The 20,679-nt window shown below is 38.1% G+C and overlaps 2 protein-coding genes across 2 annotated transcripts; both read left to right on the plus strand.

Annotated features, from left to right (window-relative positions):
• The first annotated feature begins 2,389 nt into the window (after positions 1-2,389).
• Positions 2,390-4,476, plus strand: LOC132180651 (receptor-like protein 7). The gene is made up of 2 exons (XM_059593544.1): positions 2,390-4,249; positions 4,342-4,476. The coding sequence occupies exons 1-2, from the start codon at positions 2,390-2,392 to the stop codon at positions 4,474-4,476; spliced, it is 1,995 nt and encodes a 664-aa protein (XP_059449527.1).
• A 115-nt stretch (positions 4,477-4,591) lies between these two features.
• On the plus strand, positions 4,592-5,590 carry LOC132183396 (putative receptor like protein 25). Its single transcript, XM_059596825.1, has one exon. It carries the CDS (start codon positions 4,646-4,648, stop codon positions 5,414-5,416), a length of 771 nt encoding a protein of 256 aa, XP_059452808.1. The 5' UTR covers positions 4,592-4,645; the 3' UTR covers positions 5,417-5,590.
• The last annotated feature ends 15,089 nt before the right edge of the window (positions 5,591-20,679 follow it).

Here is a 20,679-nt window from a genome sequence, read left to right on the forward strand (position 1 = left end):
GGGTAAAGATATTGACCACGCCTGGCGTGCATCAACAGTGATGCACGCCAGGCACAAAATTTTTTTTTTTTTATTATTTTATTATTTTAATTTTTTTGAAAAAAAAAAAAAAAAATTTTGTGCCTGGCGTGCTTCACTGTTGAAGCACGCCAGGCGTGCTCCCAATCACGACTCAAAGTCTCCACCGGACAAGAGTGTGAAACGCCACGTAAATGCGTGACTTACCACTGGAACTGAGACTGCTCATTGCTTGTGATCTAATATCCCCTGACACTCGACTTCAAGTGAGACTTTGTGTCCACTGCGGCTGCCTGAAGAAATTTATAATGAAATATAAATAAATTGTGAAAATAAAATAAATGAGACTAAAAATTTTTTATGTAATTCGGTCAATGACCTACATCTATAGATAAAGCCCATATGATTACATTAAGGTCTTATTAAATGGTCTTTTACAATACATGATACTCCTATTTATAGCAAAATTGGGGTAAATAAGTTTGGTAATCAAATCAAAATAATTTGATTACCATCAAATCTAAATACAATCAAATCAATCAGATTTGATGATAATCAAATCTAATTATAGGAGATTACAATTAATTACAATGAAATCAAATATCCTAATATTCTCTAACATCCCCCTTTAAACTCAAGGTGAAAGATCTTGAAACCTTGAGTTTGATTTTTTTTTTTTTTTGTGCTTTAAATACCAATACAAAAGAAAGCCAGGCCAAAAAAGAGAGCCAACTTTGGGCTGAAATAAGAGCCAACTGTGGGCTAAAGTGGGCAAAAGGATAACCAACTTTGGGCTGACGTGAAAGCCAACTTTAGGCTGAGATGAAAGCCAACTTTGGGCTAAAGTAAAAGCCAACTGTAGGCTAAAATGGCCTAAGTTTTAATCAATACCACGAAGGCCGAGCAAAAATAAGTCAATTATGGGCAAAGGATGGGCACCTTCGCCTCTTTTATTTTATTTTATTTTTCTCAGTTTCACTTTTTTTTTTTAAAATTTTTAAATTTTAAATTTTAAATTTTAATTTTAATTTTTTTTAAAGAATATCTTGTTCGCATAGTACATTAAACTGGGATAAGAATTATTTTAATTCCGTAACCAAACACATCTAGGTTTAAAAACCTAAACCAAGATAACATATTCCTAAAACTAGAACAAGAATATCTGTGCACTGAAATAGGACTAAAACAAACACCGTAACCAAACACACTGCTTCTCCTCAATGAACCACAAAATGAGACTCCTAGAAAACGATCTCTTGCCATCTGGTGCTATGGGTCATCGATCGGAGTGGGCTGCGATGGTGGACTGCTCGCCTTGCCGGACAGGATGGTGGAGAAGACAATGGTCGCGGCATGCAGGGGAGACGCGGAGGTTCTGGGCGGCACGAAGGTTCACAGTGCAGATCTGGCCATGAGATGAGGTAGACGGTGGCTGGATTTGGTTCGGCGACCGGGGTTAGCGGATCTGCGGCTAGGTGCGGCAAAGATCGGCGGAAGAGAGATCAAACCTGGCTATGAGTGGTGGAACCCGACGCCGTCCGTGACAGGAGGCGGTGTGGCAGTGAGAAGCTGTTACATTGCCGGTGAAGCTAGGTGGAATTGGTCACCCGAAGCAGCAAAAGTTGCCGGGACCACTGTTGATTTTTTCCTTTTTTATATATTTTTTTTCTCAAAAAAAAAAAAAAAACCTTGCATTTAAGATGCACAACATAAACAGTGACCAAACACAAGAAAAAGGGAATCACAGCAAATAGAGGACTATCATGGGCTCAAGATTCTCCCACGGCGCTGCATCAGATAGGATTTTTTTTTTTTTTTAAAAAAGAGAAATACAATAAAAGGAATAAAAGACTTCACATGACCATTTGGATTGAACATTGGTATAAACCGGTAGCTCTGATACCATGCAGAAATTTATAATGAAATGTAAATAAATTACAGAAATAAAATAAATGAGACACAAAATTTTTTACATAAATAAAGCCCGTAAGACTACATTAAGGTCTTATTAAATAATCTTTCACAATATATGATACTCTTATTTATAGGAAAATTGGGGTAAATAAGTTTGATAATCAAATCAAAATAATTTGATTAAAACCATTAAATCTAAATACAATCAAATCAATCAAATTTGATGATAATCAAATCTGATTATAAGAAATTACAGTTAATTACAATGAAATCAAATCTCCTAATATTCACTAACACTGCCGAGCTTTCATATTAAGTGCACAATCTTGTTACTTTTTACACTAGTGTTTCTCTATCTGCTTGTGCGAAAGCGAAATCGAGCCTATAAATTAAAGCTCTCTCCTTATTATGAGCTTCATTACCATTTACCAAGCATATCCAACAGTGACATAACACAATGGGTTTCTCGCTTTCTCTCTTCATTTTCATGGCCTTGCTTTTCTTACTTTCACGGTTACATCTTATAGTTGGTCAATCTTCTCCTTTTACGCAACCCCTGTGCCATCATGATGAGAGCTCTGCCTTGCTGCAATTCAAGCAAAGCTTTATCATCGATAAATCTGCATCATTGAAATCGACGTTTTATAGTTTTTCATCTGATTATACTCATGATTGTCAAAAGGTTGGGTCTTGGACAGAAGGAGACAAAAGTGACTGCTGCTCATGGGATGGGGTGGAGTGCGACGAGGATACGGGTCATGTAATTGGGCTGGACCTCAGTTTCAGCTGTTTATATGGTTCTATTAACTCCACCAGCAGCCTTTTCCGTCTTGTTCACCTCCAAAGGCTTAACCTTGCCTTCAATGACTTTAACTACTCTCGTATTCCACCCCAGGTACGCAATCTTTCAAGACTAACACATCTCAGTCTCTCTGCGTCTAACTTTTCTGGTCAAATTCCGTTAGAAATTTCACAATTGTCACACTTGTCATCCCTCGAATTGTATGGCACCCCCACTCTTGGATATCCCCAATTGGAACTCAAAAATCCTAGCCTAAGAAGCCTAGTCGGAAATTTGACCCACCTACAAAAGCTTGATTTGAGTTGGGTGAACATTAGCTCTACGGTGCCTAATATTTTGGCAAATTTGTCTTCTTTGACATCCCTCTCTCTTGGTGGATGTGGTTTGCACGGGGAATTTCCAATAGGCATCTTTAAGCTATCAAATTTGCGAGTTCTTTCTGTAATTGACAATGAAGGCCTCATCGGTTATTTGCCTGACTTTACATGGAGTGGTCCGCTTGAAGCATTGAATCTGGCAGGCACAAGTTTCACTGGTGAGCTACCCGCTTCCATGGGAAACCTTGGCTTACTCACAGTGTTGCTATTGTTTGAATGCAATTTTTCGGGGTCCATTCCATCTTCACTAGGTAACCTTACTAAACTCGTTGACCTTAGCCTTGCAAGAAACTCTTTCGTGGGTAACCTCCCGTCTTCATTTGGCAACCTCTCTAAACTCAATCATCTTGAGCTTTCAAATAACGCTTTCGTGGGTAACATCCCGCCTTCACTTGAAAACCTTGTTCAACTCAATTTTTTAGACATTTCCTTCAATAAATTGACTGGTCCAATTCCTTCTAAGCTTGTAAACTTGCCACAATTGAACCTTGTTTATCTAGAGGACAACCTTTTGAGTGGTGAATTGCATTTTGGGCTTATAAATCAGACACAATTGGAAGCCATTAGCTTGAGCAACAATGAGTTAATTGGCCCAGTTACTTTTGGGCCTATGAACCTCACACAATTATTTTTCTTGGACCTTTCAGCCAACAAACTTCATGGTCAAATTTCGAACTCGGTCTTCAACTTCAAGAATCTTCAAGTTCTTTATCTTTCTGAGAACTACCTTAACGGCGTTGTGGAGTTTGCCGAGTTTGTTAAGCTCAAGCATTTAATTGCATTGGATATTTCTGGTAATCAATTTTCTTTACTTACTGAAGAAACCAGAGCCAATGCAACTCTTCAAAAGTTTCAAGTTTTAGGATTTTCTTCGTGCAACTTGAGCAAATTTCCAAATTTTCTTAGAGACCAAGATGAATTGGTGTTTTTAAACCTCTCCAACAACAAGATTCATGGCCAAGTCCCAGAATGGATGTGGAACAAAACCACTGCGAGTCTACAAGTTCTTGATCTTGAGTCAAACTTGCTCCAAGGATCACTTCCTATTCCACCAGTCTCCACTTCGCATTTCGATATTTCAAATAATTCATTGACTGGAAATGTTCCGAAATTGTTTTGCACTTTGATTTTTCTTCAAGTCCTTGATTTGGCAAATAACAACTTAAGTGGTTCACTTCCGCACTGCTTAGACAACTTTGGTGCTTCACTATCAGTACTTGATTTGCGAAGAAACAAATTTCAAGGAAGCATTCCAGAGACTTGGTTAGGAGGAGGCCAATTGAGGATAATAAATTTCAGTCAAAACAAATTCCAAGGGCATTTACCGAGATTGCTGGCCAAGTGTACATGGCTCAGGGTCCTTGATCTTAATGATAACCAATTCATTGGTAGATTTCCATTTTGGTTGGGACATCTTCCAAATTTAGAGGTCCTTATTTTACGGTCAAACAAATTCAATGGTTCAATGGGGACACCTCAAACCTATTTTAAGTTTCCCAACTTGCGAATCCTTGACATCTCCCACAATGATTTTATGGGAAAGCTACCATTGAGACTTCTTGAAAATTGGAAGGCCAAAAGTTTTGAGAATGTGCATCTGTCAACATATATTCAAGAATACTCAGACTTTCAAAAGCAAAAAGGTTTTGGGTATTCCTATTGGCTCCAGGCTTATAGTTACTCTATGATGATGACAAACAAAGGCAATAATTTGTTCTACGAGAAGGTCCAAGAATTGCTCATAGCCATTGATTTCTCAAGCAATAAATTTGTTGGAGAGATACCTGAATCTATTGGAAATTTAAAGGGAGCTCAATTGCTCAATCTTTCTAATAATGCTCTTATTGGTCACATCCCATCCTCTTTAGGAAATCTTACAGAGTTGGAAGCATTGGATCTTTCTCATAATAAATTATCAGGGGAGATTCCACAACAATTAACACAACTTACTTTCTTAGGATTCCTCAATGTTTCCCGTAACAATCTCATGGGACCTATACCACAAGGGAGGCAATTCGATACATTTGAAAACAAATCATTTCAGGGGAATCCAGGATTGTGTGGAAGACCATTGACAAGGAAATGTGAGAATTCTAATGAGCCACCTTCTCACCCTTCAATCTTTCAAGAAAGTCAAGACATTGGATCACCATTTGAATTTGGTTGGAAAATAGTTGTGATTGGATATGTATTTGGATTTGTTGTTGGAGTAATAATTGGGCCAATAGTGATCGCAAGGAAACATGATTGGTTAATGAAGACCCTACGAATAAGGCCAGTGAGTGGGAGGAGACGCAGAAATTAAATAAAATAGTTTGTGCAAGATACCTTTCCAAAGCAATTTATGTATTATTAGACCGGTGTTTTCTACTTTTAATCTTATTTCTCTGTGTGTAATGTGTTTCTTTCCTTTTTCATTATTGTTTTGGTGTAGTACTTTGGATTAGTGTGGCATTAAGATGTTCGTATGTAAAATGCTTTGGTGGGATCTTTTATATATAGATTGCATTACTTATCCAGAGGTTTCCACCCTCTTGCATTTGATATAGAAATTCTAATGGCATCTCAAATTACAGGTTCTGAATACATTATTTGTTGTTTCTTTACATTCTTTAGATGGTTTCTTGTTTCAATGCTTTATCTTTTAGTTCATGAGCAAAATTTTACACATCCATCGTGCTATTTACCTTGCATTTGAAATCCTGGGAAAAAAAAAATTGTACTGGGTAAAAAGGTGCCCATGTCAGAAGTAATCCCTAGAATATTTGGTTGTATTTGCGTTTACAATCACATGGTATATCCAATCAGGAACCTTCCTTCCAAAAGAAATACAGAAAACAAGAAATGCCCACCAAAACCATCCCAATCCAAGAACAACAAAACCATACAGAAAAAAATACAACCATTTCTACCCACATGCATGGCTTGTTTGTTTTGTTCAGGTCTTCCTAATTTGTATCACTCTATGTTCAAGCAAACACATTTTCGATGTGTCTTCAGACTTTGTTCAAACAAAAGTTCATTCTATTTCAGCTTTGACTATCCCCCAAAAAAATAAAACATGGGGGAAAAAGAAGGACTAAATTGTGTTAAGTTTGATTGATGCTAGCTGCAAAAGGAATATAGCTAACCATTTTTTATATGAAGAAAAAAATTATGTGTTTCTTTTGACATTGGATAAGAATTACCACTTGGACGTACACACCTTGATCCTAATTTTCAATATAGTTTTATATTCAGGTACTGTTAGGAAATTAATCCTATTTTCCAAGACCCGTGAGATGCGAAAAATAAGAAGAATGCGGAATAACAAAGATTAGGCAATCACACACGACACACAGATTTAAGTGGTTCGGCTTAACAAGCCTACATCCACTGGCGGAGACGACCCAGAGAAAATTCACTATCAAAAGATGAGTACAAGAATAGTAGAGAGAAAATCACTCAGATCCCAAAGCCCCAATACACCCAAATCTCACTATCACACAAGAAAGATTTTTCCCAAAATAGAATACAAAAGACAGATGTACAAACTCTTCTTTTGCTGGAACGGATGGCGGCTGATCTCTATTTTCTTTTCACTTTGCAGCACCTTTTTCTTCTAATCACTTGTTTTTGGCTCCCCCAAAAACCACCAAGAAGAAAACACTCTTGCTGCCCTTGTATCTCCTTCTCTCAAATTCTCTCTTTTTTCTCCTCCCTTTGGTGCTTCACGTTTTTGGCACACACACAAATTCACCTTGTGCTTTGTTCCTTATATAGAAGCTTAACTCTCCTTTTACATGTTGGTCTAGGACTTCTACTATAAGTCAAACAAGGAGTCCAATTACACATAGGAGAATGACTCCAAAACAAACTTGGACAAAAGTCTCCTAAACCCAAAAGGAGTAGAGAACTAGTGGGGCCCACGTGTGATGGGTGGCAAGTCACACCTAACAATCTCCACCTTGACTTGAATCCCATCAAGTCTACCAAAACGTGTCTCCTCCAGATGTCTCTGCCTCAGCCCCTAAGGGCAATCACACTCCACAAGTGTCACTCAAGTCCAAGTGCCTCTTGAACTTGAGCATAGGACTTGGTTTAGACATAACACCATGCCTCCCTATCAGCCCCGTCGACCATACAGCTTTATCCGATGACTCTTTCTTCTTGTAAACCCATCTGCACCCTTTAGCCTTCTTTCCCTTGGGTAATTCTGCCGATTCCCAAGCTTTACCACTCTGTAGTGACTCCACCTCTTTCGGCATACTATCCTGAACAGACGATGGATCTCCACTACTAGTTGTCAGAGCAAAAGAAACCATATCCTCAAAGCCATACCTCTTTGTTGCTTTTCGATCACGTTTCTCTTTGCCTCTTGCTAAAGAATAAGACTCTTCCCGGTGCTGTAAGTCTCTTGAAGATTCTCTGTCATCACATTCATCCGTGAGTGAACACTGTTCATCAAGCTCCACCTCCACGAATTGTTTCTCTTTCTGCACTGTACTTTCAAAAAACTCATCTAAGTTAACAAACTCAGACTTCTTCGGTTCATGCTTTGTAACTTCAGGTTCTGCACTTGACCCATCCTTGTACATAGCACATTCATTAGAAGTCACATTCCGACTTTTAATGATCTTCCAATTTTGATCATCTCAAAATCGATAACCGAAGACCTCATCTCCATATCCAATGAAGAAACACTTACTAGATTTACCATCTAGTTTACTCATAGCATCAGACTCAACATGGACATACGAAGCACAACCAAAAACTTTCAGATGTGAAAGATTTACCTCTTTTCCACTCCAGACTTCTTCCGGTAGTCTATTGCTCAGGGGAACGGAAGACCCCCTATTTATCAGGTATGCAGCAGTGCTCACTGCATCAGCCCAGAAAGTCTTTGGTAACCCAGCATGCAACCTCATACTCCTAGCACGCTCATTGAGAGTTCTATTCATGCACTCAGCCACGCCATTCTGCTGCGGCATTCCCGGGATAGTTTTCTCCATTCTAATCCCATTCACTGCACAAAACTGTTTAAACCCCCTGTCTTTGTATTCTCCTCCATTGTCTGATCTCAAACGCTTGAGCTTCAAGCCCGTTTCAGTCTCAACCATGGCCTTCCATTTCTTAAAAGTCTCAAATACATCAGATTTACTTTTCAAGAAATAAACCCATACCTTCCTGCTTGAGTCATCAATAAATGTGATGTAATACCACGAGCCTCCAAGAGATGCCACTGGTGCGGGACCCCACAAATCCGTGTGTACCAGCTCCAGCTTTCCAAGCTTAGGTGCTTTGCCAACTTCCGCGAAACTCACCTTCTTCTGCTTCCCTAGGATGCAGCCTTTACACAAATCAGAATCAACTGACTTCAACCCCAGTAGTTTCCCTTTTGACATAAGTACCTTTATCTCTTTCTCGCTCATGTGCCCAAGCCTTAAGTGCCATAGTTTTGAGTCAGCAGTCGTATATACAACAGCATCTGTATCCTTGCTGTTCGTGGTCATATAGAGAGTACCCGTCTTATGACCACGAGCCAAAATCCTAGCTCCCTTGCTGACCTTCCACTTTCCACCGTGGAAATGAATTGAATGCCCTTCCTCATCAAGCTGTCCCACTGAAATCAGATTCTTCCTTAGCTCCGGAACATGCCTGACCTTCTGTAGCTTGCATACCGAGTCATTATGAACTCTAATGCGAACATCGCCTAAGCCCACAACATCCAGCGCCGTTCCGTCAGCCAAATACACCTTCCCAAAATCTCCACCAACATAGTTTTCGAGAATTTCACGGATCGCTGTCGTATGAAAAGATACTCCTGAGTCTAAGACCCAAGAATCAAGGGGACTGTCAACAGAAAGAAGTAGGGCATCATATACTTCTTCTGTCACTACGTTTGCATAATCGTTCTCAGTCTCCTTCCGCAATTCCCTGCAATTCTTCTTGTAGTGGCCAGTCTTGCCACAGTTCCAACACTCAGGTTGTCGGCCGAATCTGAATTTGCTTCTCCCTTTTCTGGACTTTGATCTGCCTTGACCAGAGTTTCTATCTTGTCCTCTGCCCCGAGTCTCGAGGTTTAAAGCAGCACCAGAACAAGAGGCTTCACCCGCATCTTTTCTGCGAACCTCTTCACTAAGAATCAAATCTCTGACGTCTTCATAGCTCAGTTTACTCTTTCCTACAGAGTTACTCACAGCCATCCTCACTGCTTCCCAGCTATTTGGTAATGATGCCAAGACGATCAACGCACGAACCTCATCATCAAAATTAATTTCCACCGAGGACAATTGATTTGTGATGGTGTTGAACTCATTGAGATGATGTGCCACCGAAGCTCCTTCCGCCATCTTTAGGTTGAACAATTTCTTCATCAGATGCACCTTGTTGTTAGTCGATGGCTTCTCATACATGCTTGACAAAGTCGTCATTAGACCTGCTGCAGTCCTCTCCTTTACAACGTTGTGTGCAACTGATTTTGACAATGATAACCTGATAACTACTAGGGCTTTACGATCAAGCAGAGCCCACTCGCTATCATCCATGTCGTCGGGTTGTTCTTCCAAAAGAGGTTGATGAAGATCCTTCCCATAAAGAATATCTTCAATCTGTACCTTCCAAAATCCAAAATCTTTGCCGTCGAATTTCTCGATTCCCATCTTTCCTTCTTCACCTGCCATCGCTCCCACTTGAACCAACAGCTCTGATACCAGTTGTTAGGAAATTAATCCTATTTCCCAAGACCCGTGAGATGCGAAAAATAAGAAGAATGCCGAATAACAAAGATTAGGCAATCACACACGACACACAGATTTAAGTGGTTCGGCTTAACAAGCCTACATCCATTGGCGGAGACGACCCAGAGAAAATTCACTATCAAAAGATGAGTACAAGAATAGTAGAGAGAAAATCACTCAGATCCCAAAGCCCCAATACACCCAAATCTCACTATCACACAAAAAAGATTATTCCCAAAATAGAATACAAAAGACAGATGTACAAACTCTTCTTTTGCTGGAACAGATGGCGGCTGATCTCTATTTTCTTCTCACTTTGCAGCACCTTTTTCTTCTAATCACTTGTTTTTGGCTCCCCCAAAAACCACCAAGAAGAAAACACTCTTCCTGCCCTTGTATCTCCTTCTCTCAAATTCTCTCTTTTTTCTCCTCCCTTTGGTGCTTCACGTTTTTGGCACACACACAAATTCACCTTGTGCTTTGTTTCTTATATAGAAGCTTAACTCTTCTTTTACATGTTGGTCTAGGACTTCTACTATAAGTCAAACAAGGAGTCCAATTACACATAGGAGAATGACTCCAAAACAAACTTGGACAAAAGTCTCCTAAACCCAAAAGGAGTAGAGAACTAGTGGGGCCCACGTGTGATGGGTGGCAAGTCACACCTAACAGGTACCACCTCAAATGAACTCTGCATTGCCATTGATGTTCAGTCATTCTAATTAATAGATTCAATTAAAAGAAGTGGAAGTAGGGAAAAAAAAAATGCTTTGATACTACAACTTCTTAAAAACCCAGGTGACACGACAGTTCACAAAAATCTCACGCGGCGCAACATGGGTGAACAAATGTTAAACAACAAGAGTTTTGTTAGTAATATTTTTTAATTTGTTGATAAAAGAAACCAGAGCTGTAATTTCAAACATTCCTATTTTTTCAAATTATGAGTGACTTGTTTGTGTGATGTATTTTTGTATTGTGTAATTTAATTCCTAAACAGCCTGTACTCTGTTTTCGCTCATCAGTTTATTCTTTGAAAGTTGTGGTTTGTTGTGTGTTTTTTTTGTAAAGAAATGCAGTGGACAACTGCAGCTGTCTTACTGCATCTGAATGTTTCTCAAGTCATATTCTGTTAAGGATATAAATTGTTGTGACAAATGCAAATTCCAAGATCATCAAAGAAGTAGAAAAGTGCAGAATAGAAAAATAACACAACCACACAAGACACCAAGATTTAAGTGGTTCGGCTTAACAAGCCTACATCCACTGGCGGAGACGATCCAGGAGAAATTCACTAACAAAAGAGTGGAGTACAAAGAGTAGTACAAACAAAACCACTCAAACCCAAAAGCCCCAATACACCTCAATCTCACTCAAAAGAGAATTAGATACAAAAGAGAAAAATATTCTCTAAAATTCTCTAAGCATTTCAGCACTCCAAAAGTGAGATCAAAATGAAGAAAAATGGTGTATCTCTTTTTCTCTACAGCACACAAGTCTTTCTCTCTCTCTTGGCAGTTTTTTTCTTTTCTTCTTTCTCTCTTTTTCTTGCTAAAGTTGTTGCTTCTCTTCTTGACCGAATGGCTTCAAAATAAAACAACAAACAAAGCCTTTTCACAAAGCTTCTAGAAGAAGCTCAATCAATGGAGAGCAGAGAGAGACGTGCGGGAGAGAAAAAAAACAAGTCAACAAGTATGGGATGCCATACTATTGTGGGGCCCACGGTAAGGTTTATGAAAATTCAAGTCACATAATCTGACCAATCTCCACCTTGACTTGAATTTCATTAAGTCTTCAACACAAATATCCTCAAGACGTCTCCTCCAACACCCCTAAGGGTAATTACAAACTACAAACACCAATCAAGCCCAAGCAATGCTTGAACTTGAGGATCGGAAGTGGCTTCGTCAACATGTCCGCTGGATTTTCCATCGTAGCAATTTTCTTCACTATGATATCACCTTATGTCACGACCTCCCGAAGAAAATGATATCTGACATCAATGTGTTTGGTCCTCTCATGATACATTTGATTTTTGGTCAAATGTATTGCGCTCTGGCTATCACAAAATACAACAGTCTCATCCTGTTGCAAACCCAGATCACTAACCAAACCTCTGAGCCAAATAGCTTCTTTCACTGCCTCTGCTGCTGCCATATACTCTGCCTCTGTAGTGGACAAAGCAATCGTCGACTGTAAAGTCGCTTTCCAACTAATGGCACACCCCGAGAGAGTGAAAACAAAACCTGTCAGAGATCTTCTTTTATCCAAATCACCAGCATAATCTGAATCAACATAACCAGTAACACTGGAACTGATACCACTGCCTCTATCATAGACTAAACCAACATCTGTAGTGCCCCGTAAATAACGGAGTATCCATTTCACTACTTGCCAGTGAACCTTGCCCGGATTCGCCATGTAGCGACTAACAACACTGACTCTGTGAAATATCTGGACGAGTGCACACCATAGCATACATGATGCTTCCAACTGCACTGGAGTAAGGAACATGTGACATGAACTGCTCCTCCTCCTCACTCTGTGGTGCTGACGCTGCTGAGAGTCTAAAATGAGCTGCAAGTGGAGTACTCACTGATTTAGAATTATGCATACCAAAGCGTTCAAGTACTTTCTCAATGTACTTTTTCTGTGACAAGTACAACTTTCCCACTTTTCTATCCCTGTGAATCTCCATACCAAGGATTTTCTTCGCAGCACCCAAATCCTTCATTTCAAATTCATCACTCAACATAGATTTCAATCTCTTAATCTCCAACATGCTTTTAGCAGCAATAAGCATGTCATCCACATAGAGTAACAAATAAGCAAAAGAACCATCAGACAATTGCCTGTAATACACACAGCTGTCATAGCTACTTCTTGTGTAACCATGTCCGATCATAAAGGTGTCAAAGCGCTTGTACCACTGTCTTGGAGATTGTTTTAAACCATACAACGACCTCCTCAACTGACAAACATGATCTTCTTTACCTTCAGCAATGACTCCTTCTGGCTGATGCATGTAAATGGTTTCCTCAAGCTCACCATGCAGAAATGCAGTTTTCACATCAAGTTGCTCAAGTTCCAAATCATTTAAAGCAACCATGGCAAGCAAAACACGAATAGAACTATGTCTTACAACAGGAGAGAAAACTTCATTGAAGTCCATACCTTCTCTTTGACTATAGCCCTTTGCTACCACACGTGCCTTGAACCTTGCATCTTCAACACCTGGGATTCCTTCCTTTTTCTTGAAGATCCATTTGCAACCAACAGTTTTAGCACCTTTAGGCAATTTCACCAATTCCCATGTTTGGTTCTTATGAAGAGACTCAATCTCCTCATTCATGGCAACAACCCATTAAGCAGACTCACTACTTGTGAAAGCTTCTGAGTAAGTGGAAGGCTCCTGGACTGCAGTGTCCTCTGCCACAGTAAGTGCATATGCTACCAAATCTGCATAGCCATATCTCTGAGGTGGCCTAATCTGCCTCCTCTGTCTACTAGCCGCAATACTGGTCTCTTGCTCTTCTTGTGGATCATCATCATCAGAACTGGAATCATGAACATCTGTAACAGGCTGATCTTGAGTGTTATCTCGCACCCTCTGTGAAGCCTCCACCTGAAGCTCCACCTCCTTGCTAGAACCCTGCTCCTTTCCTGCAGAAACAATAGACTCCTTTCTCGGGTGAAGCATGACAGATTCATCAAATACAACATCTCTACTGACTATAAACTTAGGTGATTTAGGATCAGAACACCACAATCTATATCCCTTCACCCCATCCGCATAGCCTAGAAATATACATTTCTTTGACCTAGGCTCAAGCTTACCATCATTCACATGACAATAAGCAGGACAACCAAAAGTTTTTAGAAATGAATAATCAGCAGGAGTACCAGACCATACCTCATAAGGAGTTTTACAATCAATGGCTGTTGATGGAGAACGGTTGACCAAATAACAAGCAGTATTGACTGCCTCAGCCCAAAAATCTTTAGACAACCCGGCATTTGAAAGTAAGCAACGCGTTCTCTCCAAGAGAGTCCTGTTCATCCGCTCAGCAACCCCATTTTGCTGTGGAGTATGACTAACTGTGCGATGTCTAGCGATGCCTTCATCCTTGCAGAATTTATTAAATTCACCATCACAAAATTCCATGCCGTTGTCCGTTCTGAGTCGCTTGATTTTCTTCCCAGTTTGATTCTCAATTAATGTCTTCCATTGCTTGAAAGTGGCAAACACATCACTTTTCTTCTTCAAAAAATACACCCAGACTTTTCTCAAATAATCATCAATAAATGTAACAAAGTATCGAGCACCACCCTTTGATGGAACCTGAGAGGGACCCCATAGATCTGAATGGATATAATCCAATGTACCATTTGTTCTGTGGATGCCTGTACTGAACTTGACTCTGCACTGCTTCCCGAACACACAATGCTCACAAAGTCAAGAGATCCTGTTTTCTGGTCACAAAGCAAACCTCGCTTGCTCAGGATTGTCATACCCCTCTCACTCATATGACCCAACCGCATATGCCATAATCGGGTAGTGTCTGAATCTGGATCATCTGAAGAAAACACAGCAGCTGAACCTGTTACCGTACTACCTTGAAGAAAGTAGAGGCCATCAACCTTGCTACCTTTCATTATAACCAATGAGCCTTTGCTAACCTGAATGACTCCACCTCCACCGAAATACTTGTATCTAAGGGAGTCCAAAGTGCCCAATGAAATAAGATTTTTCTTCAAATCTGGTATATGTCGAACATTCATCAAAGTCCTCACAATCCCATCATGCATCCTAATTCTGATTGTACCAATACCAACAATCTTGCAGGCGACATTATTTCCCATCAAGACTGAACCACCATTGACTGAATCATAGGTAGTAAACCAATCCCTTTTAGGGGACATATGAAATGTACAAGCAGTATCAAGGACCCACTTGTCGTTAGAACGATCATTACAAATGGTAACTGCAAGGACAAGGTTTGAACCCTTAGAATTTCCTTCCACAACACCAGCCACAGAAGAGGAACTTTGCTTGTCACCTTCCTCTTTATTTTTCAACTTCGGACACTCGGATTTATAATGCCCATACTTTTTACAATAGTAACACTTTACTTTCTTCTTTGACCTGGACTGTGATCGGCCTCTTGATTTACTTTTACCCGAATCCCTCTCACTAGATCGACCTTTAAAATTAGAAGAATTTTCTGAACGACCCTTAACAAATAAACCCTCTGCCTGATTATCACTACCTTTACTATTCAATCTTGTCCTCAACTCCATAGAATTTAAAGCAGATTTAACATCAGCTAAGGAGATAGTATCTCTACCGTATAACATTGAATTAACAAAATTATCAAAGGCATCCGGTAGTGAATATAACAAAATCAAGGCTTGATCCTCATCATCTACTTTAATATCAATATTTTTCAGATCCAAAATAATTCTATTAAAGTCATCAAGATGATCACAAAGAGGCATACCTTCTTTCATCTTGAGGGTATATAACCGTTGCTTCAAATACAATCGGTTTGTGAGGGATTTCTTTATGTACAAGCTCTCCAGCTTCTTCCAAAGTCCAGTGGCCGTTTCTTCATCGGCAACTTCTCTTAAAACTCCATCTGAAAGAGACAACAAAATTGCACTATGGGCTTTTTCTTCAAGTTCCTTCGTTTCCTCTGTTGATGATGTTGATGACACCTCGCCATCCAAAATCTTCGCCAAGCCTTGTTGTCGTAACAAAGCTCGCATCTTGATGCACCAAAGGCTGAAACTATTCTGACCATCAAACTTCTCTACTTCAAGTTTTGCAGTAGCCATCCCACAAAATAAATACCCGAGTTCTGATACCAGTTTGTTGTGACAAATGCAAATTCCAAGATCACCAAAGAAGTAGAAAAGTGCAGAATAGAAAAATAACACAACCACACAAGACACCAAGATTTAAATGGTTCGGCTTAACAAGCCTACATCCACTGGCGGAGACGATCCAGGAGAAATTCACTAACAAAAGAGTGGAGTACAAAGAGTAGTACAAACAAAACCACTCAAACCCAAAAACCCCAATACACTCCAATCTCACTCAAAAGAGAATTAGATACAAAAGAGAAAAATATTCTCTAAAATTCTCTAAGCATTTCAGCACTCCAAAAGTGAGATCAAAATGAAGAAAAATGGTGTATCTCTTTTTCTCTACAGCACACAAGTCTTTCTCTCTCTCTCGGCAGTTTTTTTCTTTTCTTCTTTCTCTCTTTTTCTTGCTAAAGTTGTTGCTTCTCTTCTTGACCGAATGGCTTCAAAATAAAACAACAAACAAAGCCTTTTCACAAAGCTTCTAGAAGAAGCTCAATCAATGGAGAGCAGAGAGAGACGTGCGGGAGAGAAAAAAAACAAGTCAACAAGTATGGGATGCCATACTATTGTGGGGCCCACAGTAAGGTTTATGAAAATTCAAGTCACATAATTTGACATAAATTCATTAGAATAAATGTTGATTTCGTATTCCCTAAATCAAAGAATTTAGATAATATTAAGGAATAGGAAATCAACATTTATTCTAAAGGATTTATATCCTTAACATATTCAAACACTCTCCCCAATTTTAGTTATTTAATTCTCAAGAAAACTTGTTAACCCGGGGCAGGAATTGTCCAATATATTCCATTCTCCAATCTTTTTACGAAAACCAATATTACTGGAAATCTTACTAGGATTAATTAAGCAGGTGAATTTTAGAATTTTGTGAGTAACAAATAATTAAATGAAATCCAAAATATTAAGGGAAAAAAACATGCATACATGCATAATTGCATTAGACAGGTGGTGGGGCTATGTTCATGGCAGTCTTTTGGAACACTTGAAAACCTCTGTTGCTTGTATTGAGTAATGACACGATATTCCAACTTGTTAAGTCTGGTTATAAATTCATGCAGTGATGAAAAAATATTAAATAGAGGGGTTTACTACAATTAAGCCGATTTAAATGATTTGATTGTGGAAAACAAAAGTAATTACATCATATGTATTATCATTCCGGGCGGCAGGGCTAAAGCAAAAAAGAATTAAGGATCTAATTGATTTTTAATCCAGGTGTTAAGATATATAAAAGATAATTCCTAAACTATAAGAAGGAAATTAAAAAATTACGACTAATCTGATAGTTCAATTTTAATATATATATATATATATATATATATATATATATATATATATTCTAATTGAACTCATAATTTAGAATTCAAAAAGCAATGTAGAGAGAAAAAAAAAAAAAAAAAAAAAAAGAAAGGAACGTGTGCAACACATCGGCATAAGTTGGTGCATTTAATGGAGGTTTATGAGTTGGTTTGAAAACTTGGCCTTAAGAACCGACAATTAAGTTAATGGAAATTTGTCTATAAGGGATAGCTCAATCGATTTATGCAGTCATGTAAAAAGAAGTTAATGGAATTTTTTTTTTTCTTTTTTTTTTTTTCAAGCTATATATCTAGTGTTTCGGTGTATTTGAGTAGACTTTAGAAAGAAACTAGCAAATTTGTAAAATGCTTGCAATGATTTATTTAGCAAGGAAGCTTTCTTTTAGTCAAAACCTAATGTAAAAGCAAATGTAAATAGCTTTCTTTTTCAATCCTCATGGAAAATTGGGAGGAATGCCTTGGGGTTGGTGTGGCCGCAACAATTGACAAGCTAATGTAAATAGCATTACTACGAATTGACAAGCTAATGTAAAAATGACTCATCTCTCATCCCCAAACCGTTCATTTGGATTGGAGGAACCATATACGAAGGTCATGCATGCATAAATCTCAAAGTATCAGACAGTGAGAACAAACGGTAACATCTTATAATGAGACTGCTTATAATTAAAATTGTGATCTAAGATCCTGGATGCACGCAAATGACTTGACTTGAAGTGAGACTTTGTGTCCATTGTGAATGCCAAGCTTTCATATTAATTAATCAGCCTATAAATAAATTATTGCTCTCTCCTAACTTCACTATCAACCATATCTATCTAAGAGTTTATTATGGGTTTATTTGGAAACCTCGTTCAACTCTCTTCGGTTGACATTTCACACAATCAATTGATAGGTCCAATCCCTTTTGGGCTTGTAAGCTTGCCAAAACTGCGCTTCCTTTATCTGAGCAACAATCGGTTAATTGGTCCAGTTACTTTTGGGCCTATCAACCTCACACAATTAAGTGTCTTGGATCTTGAATTTTCTTGATCTTTCTGAGAACTTTTTTTTTTTTCTTTTTTTTGAATTGGATCTTTTTGAGAACTACCTTAACGGCATTGTTGAGTTTGATTAGCTTGTGAAGCTCAATTATTTAACTACATTGCATATTTCTGGTAATCAATTGCCATTGCTTAATTACTAAGGAAACCAGGGCCAATGCAACTCTTCAAAGGTTTGATGGTTTAGGATTTTTTTCGTGCAACTTGAGCGAGTTTCCGAATTTCCTGAGAAACGAACCTGACTTGGAGTATTTAAACTTGTCTAGCAACAAGATTAATGGCCTAGCCCCATAATGGATGTGGAACACAAGCACTACAAATCTAGAAGATCTTGATCTTTCTAACAACTTTCTCACAGCCTTTGGTCGATCACATCCAATTTTTCTTGCATGGCCTTCATTGGAATTTCTTGATATCAGCTCCAATTTGCTTCAAGGATCACTTCCTATTCCATCGGTCTACACTTTCTATTTTTCTATTTCAAATAATTCATAGATTGGAATAATGTTCCGGATCTATTTTGCAATCTGAATTCTCTTGAAGTCCTTGATTTGATGAATAACAACTTAAGTGGTTCACTTCCACGATGCATGCACGGACAACAAAATTGAGAATATGTATCCGTTAACATATATTCATGAAAATCTAGACTCTCAAATATCAAAAGGTGATACGTATTTCGATTGGCCTTAGGCTTATACTTACTCTATGATGATGACAAACAAAGGCAAGAATATCTTCTACGAAAAGGTCCAAGAATTCTTCATAGCCATTGATTTCTCAAGTGACAAATTTGATGGCGAGATTCTAGAATCTGTTGGAAATTTAAAGGGAGCTCATTTGCTCAATCTTTCTAATAATGCTCTTATTGGTAATATCCCATCATCTTTAGGAAACCTTATAGAGCTTGAAGCATTGAACCTTTCTCAAAACAAATTGTCAGGAGAGATTCCACAACAGCTAATTAACACAACTCATATTCTTAGAAGTTTTCAATGTTTCTCATAATAATCTCACGGGACAGATACCACAAGGTAAACAATTTAATACATTTGAAAATAGTTCATTTGAGGGGAATTTGGAATTGTGTGGAATACTATTGACAAAGAAATGTGAGAATTCTGATAAGCCGCCTTCTTAACCTTCAATCTTTGAAGAAAGTCAAAACTTTGGATCACCATTTGAGTTTGGTAGGAAAATAGTGTGATTGGATATGGAATTGGATTTGTTGTTGGAGTAATAATTGGGCAGATTGTGATCGCAAGGAAACATGATTGGTTGATGAAGGAAAAATGATTCTTTCCATTTCAAATTCTCTCCATTTCCCTTCGTTAGTGCATTTAGAATGGTAGTGTTGTCCAAAAATTTTGCCATTCTAAATGCACTAACTGGAGAAAATGGAGGAGATTTGAAATGGAGAAGATCTTTTATATTTATCTTCTTTCTATCACTTTTATTTTATTTTATTTTTTTATTTTATTTTTAAAGTAGGGTATATACAACCCAATTCTCACATGACGGGCCACCAGGTTATGTAATATGGTCATATGTTGTATTGTACTTCCTCGGTTGAACATCATTAGTGGACCATCTCCAAGATAAAGACTATAATAATTTGAAATTTCATTTATTATTTAAAAAAAAAACAAAATATGAAAAATATCTTAATACACAAAATATGGGATTTCTTGGATGGCTTTTGGGTGCAACGGATTTTGGTTAAATTCATTCACCAAACATATAATCCAATTAAGGTTGTCTCACTACGTACATCGTAGTGACGGTATCTAGCTCTCCCCTCTCCCCTTCAGAGCAATGAAAGAGTACTTCTTGGGAAGAAACCAGAGGAAAAGGGGAAGACGAACACCAACAAGAATACAACGTACACATTTTCCTATCCCTTTGATTTAGATAGCTCAACTTTTCGTTGGACTACTACATGTGATGTAATTATCAAAATTCAAATTAAAGAATGATTTGTTCCCTCGTATAAGCAGTGATCTGTTATTTATGGAAATAAAATATATTAAAAAAAGCATTGATTCCATTTACATTAAGTGAAAACCTTGCTCAATTCTTGAAAGAAGCATGTCCTCTATAATATATGGGTATTTAGTCAATCACCAAAAAGAGCAAGAAAATACTGAGTAAAAGTAAAAGTACAAAGAGAAATAGTTTTAGGATCAAAATCTCTAAAGTTTTTTTTTTTTGGTATTGGACTAATGCAATAACTTTAATGAACGGTCTAAAATCTATAACATCATCTATCAAGTTTTTTATTTTATTTTATTTTTTTTCTTATTTTATTTATTTATTTTTTATCTGATTTTCAGCCACCTCTCCGTCCACCTCCGCCTCTACCTATGCTTCACTACCACCTCTACCAGTGTCAAGCTCCTATTCCAACACCTCCCTCAATGTAACATCCCCAGCCCGTTAAGGCTGAGTTTGCCACTTTTCTTCTTTTATAACAAAAGTTCTTGCAAAGATCTATAAGGTCTATCAGAGTACTTGATTTTAAAGGATACGATAAATATATAAAACATCATTCAAAAGATTTTATTACAAGCGAAATTAGAAAAAACATTAAACTTT

Source organism: Corylus avellana, chromosome ca5 (genome assembly GCF_901000735.1).
Source record: "Corylus avellana chromosome ca5, CavTom2PMs-1.0".
Classification (NCBI taxonomy): domain Eukaryota; kingdom Viridiplantae; phylum Streptophyta; class Magnoliopsida; order Fagales; family Betulaceae; genus Corylus; species Corylus avellana.

Coding starts and splice junctions, on each gene's coding strand:
- LOC132180651 (XM_059593544.1), top strand. CDS start 2,390: ATGGGTTTCTCGCTTTCTCTCTTCATTTTCATGGCCTTGCTTTTCTTA. Junction 4,250..4,341: donor GCACTTTGATTTTTCTTCAA/GTCCTTGATTTG, acceptor TGATTTGCGAAG/AAACAAATTTCAAGGAAGCA.
- LOC132183396 (XM_059596825.1), top strand. CDS start 4,646: ATGGGAAAGCTACCATTGAGACTTCTTGAAAATTGGAAGGCCAAAAGT.